Here is a 12,540-nt window from a genome sequence, read left to right on the forward strand (position 1 = left end):
CACCATTGCTGGTGCAGGTCAGAAACTTCATTTTTTGAGTCGTCTCCAGACTGATTTATCATTTCCGGCCACATAGTTATGCCTAGGCATGGTCATTTTTGAGCTTAGAAAGGTGAAACAAATTAAATGCAAGTGCACGAATCGACTGTGACCGCTTTCAGTCCCTGATTTTCTTCATTTCCAGCGTGTCTTCAGACTTTTGAAGGCATTTTCAGACTTTCAGAGGGTGTATTCAGACTTTAACATCAGAAAATCAGACTTCAATACACCATTTTTTGAGTAATTTTAGACATTGGAGGGTGTATTCAGAGTTAGTGCTCAAAAAATCAGACTTTATTACAACTTTGACATAAAAAAATCAGTCACTTTCTGAGTGTATTCAGAATTTCAGACTTCCAAGTGACATTTTCAGACCCAGGTATACTTTTTTGAGTTTCAAATCAATCATTTTTTGAGTTTACCAGGGTGTCTTCAGACTTCGTACTCAAAAAATCAAGTCTGAGACAACTTTCCAGCACCTAAATCAACCATTTCCAGGGGTATCCTCAGACTTTATACTTAGCTATCAGACCTGAGATTGCATCAAACACACCATTTTCTGAGTTTACAGGGGTGTCTTCAGACTTATTTATTGCAATCGAACTTATCCTAAGTCTAAAAATCAGGTTTTCTGGGGACCAATTTACTAGATTTTGATCAAATCCTTTGTATTTTCCAGAATTATGTTACATAGTTCCAATTTTCTGATTGAAATCAGAATCAAAGTTAATTCTGGAAAAAATGTTTGGACAAAGTGAGGAACATTGAGGTGTCTTGATGGTGTCTAGACTTCCACTCCATCGAATGGTGATCAAATCAACACAAAATTTTCAAGGACAATGAGTCCCGATGAGAGTCGGATTTCTACTTGAGGACGAAATTACAAAGGAAGGGACAAATCAATTCAAATGAAGATCAATGACAAAGTAGTCCCTATAGGCATCAAATTTCCATCCAGTGAAGGAATGGACAAAGATAATGCGGATGTTTTGAGGACTAATCTGCCTGTATGCGGATGGATTTCCCATCAAGGTTCAAATAAAGTTTATTGATTCAATGTTTGTTTGTTTTGTAGGTTTGTTAACAAATGCGGATGGGGAGGATCAACATTTCAAGGATTGGAAGAGGATTTCAAGACAAAGGTTTCCAAAAGAAAGGATGTGGACTAGATCAAACATGAAGAAGACTTCACCTTGATGGTGAACAAAGTAAAAAAAGCAAGTTCAAGACATGCACAAGGGATTCCACATTGTGAAATTAGGAACTACGTCAAGGAATCTCAAAGCCAAAGAACATTAAGGAGGAAATAGTTCATGGGGAATTCCCTAACATAAGGATGAAATGCAAAGTATAATAGGGAATTCCAAGCATCATGAAGAATGTTCAAGGCAACTTGATTAAGTCTACAAGACAAGTTGAGGTGGCATCCCAATCACTATTTGTTCAATCAAAGGGTAACAAGTCAACATTCATTCAAGGAGGGAATAGGTGACACGTGGCATTACATCAAATATTATTTATCTTACCTACCCTCATCTCTCATTGGTCAATGTAGTGGTGGTTGTAACAAACCCTAATTAGGGTTTTATCTAGTAATCTTGGCCATTGACTTGGTGTAGTTGTTGCTTGTCTTGGCGAAGACAAGTTATGTTTGGGGGAATTTGTCTATCAAAGCACCATCTATTATCTTCATTGTCCTTGGGATTAGATTAGATTCTCTAAACCCTTTCCTTTTGTTCTTTCTTTATTGGATGAGTTAATCCCACATTCGAGTAACGCCCAAGTATTCAAGCATTCATGTACAACATAAGTCCCCTTGTGATTCCAGCATTATCACATCAAATCATTGAGCTTATCCACATGTCAAGACCCGACATTTCGTAACCTTGGAGTTGTCTCATTTGATCGTGAAGCATAGCATTTGAGTGACTTTGTTCAAGAGAGGATAAGATACCTTGGCATTTTATTCTATGTTCGATTGTGCATAAAAAACACATCAACAAGTACAATGTAGTGAATTAATTTTAGAATGTGCCATACACTACAATGCCCAGGAAAGGCAGATTATTGCACCTGATGGAAGTGTGTTGGCATATCTTGAAGAACTTGCTATTTAGGAAGCATTTATAATTCCCAACTACCATATAACCGCTTTCAAAACCAAAGTAGAAACCACAAGACTCTATGAAGAACAACTTGAACCTTTTGGAACAACTATCAACAAATTATGGCTGGAAAAATCAAGGCCTACTTACAAAAAGATGCCAAAGAAACTTCTTCACATAGATTTGAAAGAAGATTATGGAGATATTATCTTGCTACTCAATAGAGTAACGAGCAACCCTCAAGGTGCACCATTTGAAACCTGGATGTATTATTTCATTGATGAAGTTACTACAGGAGTTAAAATGTTCAATTGGGAAAGGATAATCAATTTTGCTATAGATGAACAATTAAGAAACTTGGAAAGAACAAAGTCTTTCTACATGAGTTCTTATATTGTTTACCTACTTGCCAGAAATTATAAGTACACAGGATTAATATGTAGAGGTATAGTGGGAAATGGTGAAAATAAAATCAAGGCACATGATTGTTACCCGCAACTGCAATTTCATGAGAAGTCTCATTTCAAGCAAGTAAATGATGCATTCTTGATGTATGTCACTAGAATATTGCAAGGAGGAACTCATTAGAGATTAACTCAAGAAGCCAAAGACTTAATAAGAAAATTTGGATCTTGATTTATTTAGTATCCAGGATTCACATATTTGAGAGTTCAAGGATTTACTGGATGTCCTGACTCCTTATAGACTACCAATTTATCCCACCAACAAAATGATACTACTTGAAGTTCTAATACAGTTAGAGACATATGAAGGCTTCTAGAGAACAAAGCACAAGACTTGAATTTCTTTTCCATTTTTTATTGGAAAAATGTTGGAATCTTGTTCAACAACACAAGCAGTGAAAGGTGCAAGGATAGAGATGCAGTGGTATCCATTTATCCTCTACCGATCCAGAGCTAATTTTGATCCTCATAACCATATTAAATTCGTGAATGGAGAAAAAATACAAACACAAGATGGATCTTGAAGACTTCTGTGCCAATGCAGCGGATGAATTTGACATTAGAAAAAGAATGTGGTCAAGATTAGGACAACTGAACTTTTTTCGTGTGCTTGACCAGTTAGAAGATGATGGAGGATACACACAACCAAGATGTGATGATAACAAACCACTTTCCACAATGAGATGGTCTGATCTTGAGCTAGCAAATTTGGCCACCCTGATGAGGCCAATTGTTAAATATACACAATGGTGTGATGATCAACAAGTCCAAGAGCTGAAATGAAGAAATATGCCTCTTACTTACAATTTTATGGGCATTATGGAGTCATATTCTTCCAATAATGATGAAGCATCCTAAAGTGCCGAGCCATTGGAAAGTATACTTTCAAAGAAGAGAAAGGAAACAGCTGAAAGTTTTGCAAAATCGAAAGGAAAGAAAATTGTAAATGAAGGAGCTGCTGGAAAGAACCTAAAATTAGGTCAACCTCATTCCTCCATCAACATCACATCTAGAAATTTGAATAATATATCAATTCCTAAGAATGAACCACTAGATGAGATGAAAGTGCCTTACGCAATTCGTGAAAATCAAATCAACAGGAAGTTCAAGAGCAACCATTTGTTGTGGAAATAATAGAAATGGAAAATGATGAGATGGATATCCTATATGGAGAATTTTAGGAGGGAATGATTTCTGCTCTTCGGGAGTCAAGGATAATCCAGGTGATGAGAACAATCAGGAAGATGAAGGCATTGAGCAACCAAAAATTCCTTGTTGGTTAAAAGAGAGGATGAAAGTAAAGGGACCTGTGGAAATTCAACAAGAAGATGACACAACAGATTTCTTGGCCAGATTAGAAAAGGTTACAATAAAGAAAACAACCAAGAAGCATTCCTTGATCCAAAGAGACGATGCATGATTTCATTCAGTTCAAGTGGCTGTGCCAAAAGTTGATAAGGGAAAAGAAGATATTACTCCCGGAGAGTGTGAAATAACAATTGTTAACTTGGGCCCCACTATTAAGAAGCAAGAAGTTCAAGAATTGGATAATTCAGTTATGACAATCAAGAAAAGATTGGATAAAGAAATAGGAAAGAAAGAGGAATTTAAAACAGAAAATGAGCAACTGAGGAATAATATCCAACACTTGACCAGTCCTATTGCTCAAAGAGATGTAGTGGTTCCCGTGCCTTTGGCTCTTCCATAGGAAACAGTTGAAGACTTTAAAAAAATGAAGGTGACAGCTAAAGAAACTAATGGATGGCAAACATCAATAATGAAGTTGTCACGTTCATAGAGGAATTGATATTGGCACATGGACAAACTTCTTTATTACTATCTAGAGTTCAAGACATGGCAAAGATGTGGGAGGATCTTCAAAATATTCAAGACAATGTAATCCCATGCTTAAAGGTGTTGAAAGGAATTCCCAAGCAGGAATTAATAGATGGACAGGTAATTGCATCTGGGGATATCTATGATTTCAACATGTGGCATTGGGCGTTGATAGCAAGAAATTAAGTTTTGGTGAAGGTAAAGGTTGGTTGCATCAAAATTGAAGAGTTGATGAAAGAAATTCAAAATAAGATTTTCCTTGTGGCCCCTTGGAAAGGAAGCAATTCGAGAAAATGAAATGAACATAGAAAATTTGAAGGTCAAAGCTCAAGGGAATTTCTTCACTTTCACAGGATCAATCCTTAAGCAAAATTTGACTAAAGCAGCCACCTTCTTTTCCATCAGGGATGCCTTTCAAAAACAAGAATTGGATTGGGAGAATGCTTTTGACACTTATACCGATGACTTGGATGTGATCGAATTCAAGATAAAACATGTTGCCACATGTCACAATGGAAGAGGTTAATCCTCGTGTCCAGATTGCCACAGAAAAGGGATAAGAATGCATTCTTCTAGAAGAAAGCTCTCTATGCCACATGCCTTTCTTTTGTTTTCTCTTGTTGGATAGCTATTGTAAACCCTATTCAGGGTGTATGTGTTTTGATCTCGACCGTTCATCTCTGTTTGATCTGGGACTTTCTTTCATTTTCAAAAACTCTATATAATTGCCTCCTCTCATTTGTATGGGAGAGATTTGGTGAAATTGTTGCGTAAGACTACTAAGATAATAAAGTTCATTTGCATTGCTTTGAATCTCTATGTTATCTTGTGGTTGCATGGTTTCATATTTTCTTCAACATAAAATAGAATTTGCTTTATAAAGTTGTTAAATGAATGCAAGATTTGATAGTATTGGTTGGTGAAATCATTGCTCATACTTTTGATGAACATATGATTTTTGATCATTGTGCAAAGTTAGCCTGAGCATATCTGTGGATGTTTAACTTCTACTTTTGAATAAATATTGTTCATTTTGACGGTATTATTCATGGTATGAAAATTATAACCACAACCCTTGAAGATTACACCCACTTTGTTTTGTTGTTTAAGTTGGTGAACCAAAGCATGGTTTAGTTTCACCTAATCATTACCGTCTCTTAAATTCCTAGGAATAGCATGGAATTCTTGAATCCTTTTCTTTTTTACCTTTTTTTTTGAAGTCCAAAATCGAAAATCCCCCAAAAAAAGCTGAAAGTTTTCATTGTGAATGAAATTCTCAAGTTCCCCTTGGATTACTAGCGTACATCACCATATGAGCTATATCCAACATTAAAGTCGCTAGATCGCACTAAAAACATTGGAATCACCATATGATATTCTTTGCAATATTAGCATATGTGGTTATTTTAGTCAAGAGAGGATAGTGTCTTTTGGGCATCTTTATTTTGTGTTCGGTGTGTCATAAAAAATCCCAAAGTGGATCTTGAACTAAGTAATCTTGAAACGAAAACCTTGTCATTCCATTTTTTTTTTCTCCCCAGGCCTTCAAAATTTCACTTACCAACTTTTCTCCCCATGGTAGAAAGTATGCAAATTTTCCAATCTCCACTCCTTTTCATGCTTCTCTCAAATCATCACCATTCCTAGTGTTGGCATAAATGAATAACACTAGGATGATATCCCAAACCTTTGAATTTTGTTTCCCCTTTAGTCCATTTCTTTGAGGTTTGTGGTTGTCTTCCCCCTCTTTCATTCAACTTGGGAATTTCTTGATTCTTGACCTTCGATCCTCATTCATATGCAATTTCCCATCGTCCCATACATGGGCCTACAAGATGTTTTTCACCATTTGAGCATTGTTCATGCATGAGTTTTGTAGAACCCTAGCATGTGGGAACACTATTCCACCAACTTCCCCTACACTTTCAAATTTTTCACTAATGATCAAAATTGAATGTGATAGATATGTGCTATTGTCTAACTCCCACCAAAAAGTCATTGGGCCTTTAAAGGCCCATATGCTCATGCAAGGCCATGCGATGAAGCTGAAAATGCATAAGGTTACTTGAGTGTTGTAAAACACTAGCTGTTGCAAGTCTAAGAAAAGGTCCCATGCTAATCTTTGAATGTGGGAAAGCTATCTTGGTGGTGGCCTTAGGTCATCAAGCACTAGATGCAAGGCCAACTTTAATGTAGTAGGCTGTGGTGGTGCATTGAATGCCTCGACTAGTGGAATAATCCTATGACCTCCTACAGGTCGCTAAAAGGCATGTAATTGACATGTTATAAATACAAGAATGCAGAATGGGAAAAAATTGATCCTTTTTGGCACTTCCAAGGGTTGGAAGTGTTAGAGATTTGTCAAGGGTTTTTAATTTTTGCAAATCCAATTTGTAAGTTGGGAATCACATTTTTGTAAATCACAGAATGAGTTTCAAATAGCAATTATTTATGTAATTGAATGTCTTCATTGCAATTTGTAAATCTTTATGTGAATCTTTGAATCTAGTTGTGGGTTTCCTCTTGCCACATTTGTTGGTGTGAATGCGATAGGGATTGATGAAAGTGGTACAATTACGAGTCATTGTAAAGCTTTTGTGGTGGTCACTTATTTGTTTGATGTGGATATTTGTTGCATTGTTATATATTATTAAGCATACTACTCAAATATATTTTTAATAGTTATTTGCATGTGTGCCTTTTTCTCTCTTGCAACCTGAGACTCTATCATCCATTGGGAGAGGTACTAGTTTTGGAGGCCAATGGTCAAACACACTCCTAATTTTAATATCTATCACTTTTAGTAGTTTAGAGGTAGGTTAGAGTTCTGCATGCTTTCATGATTATTGAACCCAAGGAATATTTTACGTAAATTATAATAGTCATTATTGTGGGGAATCATGTTGTGTAAGTATTCACCTTGCATGTGCAATGGTGCTATCAATTTAAAAAGAGAATTTACACATGGTATTTGGCCTAGTGACAAATCTTGGGCTCAAGCATACGTTGGGTAGTAGTTGGTTAGTTTTGCTTATTATCTTTTATTGAAAGTTTTGTTGAGGATACCTCTAGGAACACCCTCCTAGGCCTAGCTGAGTCCAAAGGTAAAGGTGAGGATACCTACTCACAGTGATTAGTCCATTCATGCTGCTGTCGGATCATGAGACTTGCTCATCACTACATTGACATTAGCTTGCCTTGGCTTTTGGTTCAAGTCTTTAGGATTTGTGGATGTACCTATTTCATAGTGAACACAACCTCCAAATACGTTGTAGATTGGATTTGTATGACTAGAGATCTATAGATAGATAATTTAAAAATAGCTAACTCCAAGTTATAAACAGAAAACTCTAAAAGTAACACAAGCTTTTAGTGTTGAAAATAGAGTACTAAAATAGCAAATCCAAGAATATGCTCTTTTCTTTGAAAAAGGTGATGACTAAAAACAACCTTTTGGGTAAGTGGTTTTGGGTGACTGATATGAATGATTATCTTTTCCATTGATAATGGCTAATCCTTTGAAGACATCTAAAACCTTGAAAAATCCACTTTGAACCTCTTTGATAAGTGTGCACCTTTGTTTTACACATGCACTTTTTGATGGGGTTTTCAAACTTTGAATGCGAGCTTAAAATTTTTGGTGATTATTGTGGGTGATTCAGGCTTGTTTGTTGCACTTGTCCCCATCCTTTTATCTGGAAATTGATGGTCTAAATAATATGGTTAATTGCACTTTAGTCTGTGACCTCCACATTTCTTATAGATGAATTGTGTAATGTCCCCTTTTGGGGTATACCTGATTTTGTCCAAAAATAACAATTTCAACAAATGCAATTCATCCACAAATATAATTTCTATAGTAAAATTACATAATTGTAAGGCCAATTTAGAGAAAATCCTAATTTATGTCTTATAAACAATATTAACTAACATCGAAGCATTTATATCAAGAAACTTGTATACAAATAATCTCTATTAATTCAAGTATCCTAAAATCATTCATATCTGTTTCATATCTTATTTTCCATAGTCAAATATATATGGAATCTGATGGAAAAGCTTGATAGGACGCTGTGAGAGTGTCTTCCTCAACCAAGCCCAAGGGCATGGAATGAGCCTCCAAGTCATTCAGTTCCTTGGCCCACTAGTATGGCAGGACCTTCAGTCCATCTATTTTAGGGCGCTGCATCTTATTTCACATTGATTCCAAACATGATTGTTGATGGAAATCAAGTAATTAATTACTTATCCTATATTTCTTAATAGGACATTGAAAGACTGTCTTCCTCAACCAAACCCAGGGGCACATAATGAGCCTCCAAGTCATTTGGCCCCTTGGCCCACAAGTATGGAAGGATCTCCAGTCCATCCATCTCGAGGTGGCGTACTTGAAGGGGACAGACCTGTACTGCTGCATCTTCCTTTCAAATTTACATTGAGATAAATACAATAATACTTTGATACCAATTGTTTCCCTTAATATTATAGACTGTTGTTCTTAATTTCTAACTCAGGTTTATTTTTGAATTCTTCTCCAATTTAAACTAGATTATTCAATTTCACTTGATTGATGGATTGTTGTTGAATGATTGATATTTGTATGATTGATTGATTGATTGAATGAATTCCTTTGATAGTATGATTTGAGGAATCGGTGAGTGATGATTAAGTGATTGTTGATTAGAAGATTGATGAGTGATGATGTAATGAATGCTGATTTGACATATTGATGAATGATGATTGAATGAATGCTGATTTGATAGAATGATTTTCTGATTGATTGTTTGCTTGATTTGGTTACTGATGATTGCTTTTGTGGATTCAGGAGTGATGATTGATAAGTGATCCCTGAATGCTTGAAATGATTTCTCTTTTATACAATATTGGTGAAAGAGTCACCAACTTCCATTAGAATTGAATCACCACCCATCATTGCTGTCTTTTGAGAATATTAAATTATTTTCCAAATGGATCTCCCTTGTATGTTCTCCTCAAATGAAACCTTCTCCCCTTTATATCTTCCAATGTGAGGGAGAAGTCACACCTCTTCATCATGTCTGCCCTTTGCAAAAGTCACATCCTTTCACAATTACCACCCTTTGAAAGAGTGCAACTCTTCATCGTTTCTGCCCTTTGAAAGAGTCACAACCTTTCACAATTACCACCCTTTGAAAGAGTACAACTCTTCATCGTTTCTTCCCTTTGAAAGAGTCACAACATTTCACAATTACCACCCTTTGAAAGAGCACAACCCTTCATAATTTTTGCCTTTTGAAGGAGCCACTCCCTTATTTTCTTCTTATTCTTTTTTTTTTCTTCCATTAATTCTTTCTTGATTCAAATGTTCTATTCTTTGTTCCTTCCTCCATATCCTTTTTCAAATGAACTCTTCACCCTTTTATATCTCATGTTTGATAAGAGTCACAACTCTTCATTTCATGCCTTTTGACCATTCAATAAATTTAATTAAATTTTAGTTATATTATATATATATATATATTTTTTTTTTATATCGTAATTTTATTGTTAAATCCTATTTCAAAAAGAGGACATTACAAATTGAGGCACCTATTTGTATACCACTCAATACATAGCTACAATCAAGCTACTCATATTTCTATGGAGTATTAGTTATTACTCTTTTGAAGATCGTTATGGCTTCCGATGTTGTGTCTTATGAGATTTTAGTTGCTCTCACAACAGAATTTATGCCCCACCAGAAGAAAAAGCAAGACTAATTTTGTTCCTTCTTGCAAAATCTTGCCAGTTATACACAAAATTTCATATTCTTTGGCATACACAAACCAATTTCAAGGTACTTCATGATCAAGATCAAGTCCCTGACAAATATTAATTGTTCAAAATGTATCATTTAAAATGAAATTTATGAATGCATTTGCAAAGCACTTTATGAATTTACTATATAGGCTTCACCCTAATTGTTGATTTGGTAATGGTGCATCATGGATCACTGTGTATCAGGTGGTTCCCATTGTCACATTTGGTTCCTTTTCTTAGAGTTGAACATTCACAAATTGTTCATCTACAGCTTATGCCATTTTTCTGAAGAGTCCTGATGAGTGTGTGAGTTTGGGAATGAAAATCATGATGACTTCTCATCTTACACTATAGATTTTGTTTATGAATATTGCAGTGGGAATTTATTTTAGTGTGTTGAGATGTTAAGATGTTCATTTATGATAGTATTCTGAAGGGCAGTACAAACTAAGCATTTCCTTTTTATTTTTATTTTTCCCCAAATAGTTAAGAGTCTTATAAGAATTTTAAAGAAGATCATCTCCCTGTCAAGGAAACAGAGGTTTTGTCATGCCTTATCAATATGTATCAGAAAGCATATTATTTATGTCTTAGTCAGTTTCTGCTATATTTTGTTGCTTTCAGTTTTTGTAAAAACTAGTTCTAGGTGCTTTGAACTTTTCTATGTGACAGTAGTTGTACTATCAATATTTTCTATGGTTGTTGCATGTTAAGAAGTTCATTGATCAGTAGCATATTTGTTTCCAAATACCTGCACATTCTCAAAAAATTTAATCAATTACCAAAGCTACTTTTGGAACAACATGTATGAAATGGTCATATTTATCAGCTTGCATTGTCTTTTCTTTCATTACCTCATCTTACTGTTGAATACATGATTTCTTTATGTGAAAGGTTTATTTAAAAATTGAATGGTAACTTCCAATCATGGTTTTTCAGGCATCTTGATAACCTTCTTCTAACAGATGATGGGCGCCTTTTTCATGTTGACTTTGGATACATTCTTGGAAAGGATCCAAAGCACTTTCCACCACCCATGAAGCTCTGCAAGGAAATGGTAGAAGCAATGGGTGGAGCAGAAAGGTATTATTGTTTCTTCTATAAAAAATTTCTGTACCTTTGATAGTGAGCATAGGTAATATTATTCTAGAAGACGAGATAAATCTTGGATAGAAGTATAAAGGGAAAGGAAAGAGGTTAATGATAGGATGTGTAGGTTGCATTACTTTTCATCCATGATTCTTGGAACTAATATAATAAATTGAGTTATAAGACATCTACATGGGTTAGAGATGTCTAGGAAGCACCTATTTAATATCTATGAAAATATGTTCCTCGAACATTTCCTCAGTGGTACAACATTTTGGAGTGGGAGATCCTTTTTCATTACTTTTTTCTCAAGGGAGGCAAGGTAAATTTTCAGTAAATGGCTTTGATGAATTCAATATACCCAAAAATAAGGTGTAAAAAAGAGACAATGAATTTCTTTAGAGACAAATGTTTCCCAATCCTCCGACCTAGTATGACTGTAGTTTCTCATCTTCGCTATTAACTAAATGTCTTTAGTTATAGTGTTTTTGAAGGAATCACTCAATTGCATCATGAAACTTTAGTCAAGTTCGTTGGAGTATCTTCATTTAAAACCTAAGTTCCCCGGTTCGCCCTTGGACCCCCCTGGTACCGGTCCTGGTTCGAACGGGTTCTTGGTTCGGGCTGGGTTCGACCAGGGTTCGAAAAAACCAGAGGTGGTTCGTCCCTGGTCGAACCCAGGCGAACCCGGGTCGAACCCAGTCGAACCCGAGTGGACCCAGGTCGAACACGGGCAGCCCAAAAAAACAAATTATTTGCAAAATTTAATTTTTTTTTGAATTCTGCATGCTAAAAGGTGAAACTTATACCCTAAAAGTGACTTCTAAAACATTATATTCACTCATTTCACCTCTATAAGTGGCATTGGCTCATCTAATGTCAATGTCAATGAGGAGGAGGAGGAGGAGGAGGAGGAGGAATTAGATGATCCATTTGATGATTAAACTTTATATTGTTGAAAGTTGAAACAATGATACTTGAATATTTTGTCATTTTGATATTAAACTTGATGTATATGATGCTATTATGGTATGATCATGATGTTATGATTACAAGCTTATGTTTGTTTTGTTGTTTATATGATGCTATGTGACATGCAAATTTTAATTCATGCTTATAGGCTTCACAAATATCAATATATATATATATATATAAAATTTACATGGTTTTGTACTTACGAACCCAAACGAATCCAAACCCCTTTTCAAAATTTTGCCGTACCGGCGTAC

General features: G+C 35.4%; 1 protein-coding gene across 6 annotated transcripts in view; it reads left to right on the forward strand.

The window, feature by feature from the left end:
• The window catches only part of LOC131059830 (phosphatidylinositol 3-kinase, root isoform), a 244,701-nt gene that overhangs the window by 137,993 nt on the left and 94,168 nt on the right, over positions 1–12,540 (forward strand). For all 6 annotated transcript variants that reach the window (XM_057992864.2, XM_057992870.2, XM_057992865.2 and 3 more), the window contains exon 16: positions 11,162–11,305. In XM_057992864.2, the coding sequence (XP_057848847.1) occupies positions 11,162–11,305 (144 nt within the window). The remainder of the gene's footprint in view (positions 1–11,161; positions 11,306–12,540) is intronic.

This window comes from Cryptomeria japonica, chromosome 10 (assembly GCF_030272615.1).
Source record: "Cryptomeria japonica chromosome 10, Sugi_1.0, whole genome shotgun sequence".
Taxonomy (NCBI): domain Eukaryota; kingdom Viridiplantae; phylum Streptophyta; class Pinopsida; order Cupressales; family Cupressaceae; genus Cryptomeria; species Cryptomeria japonica.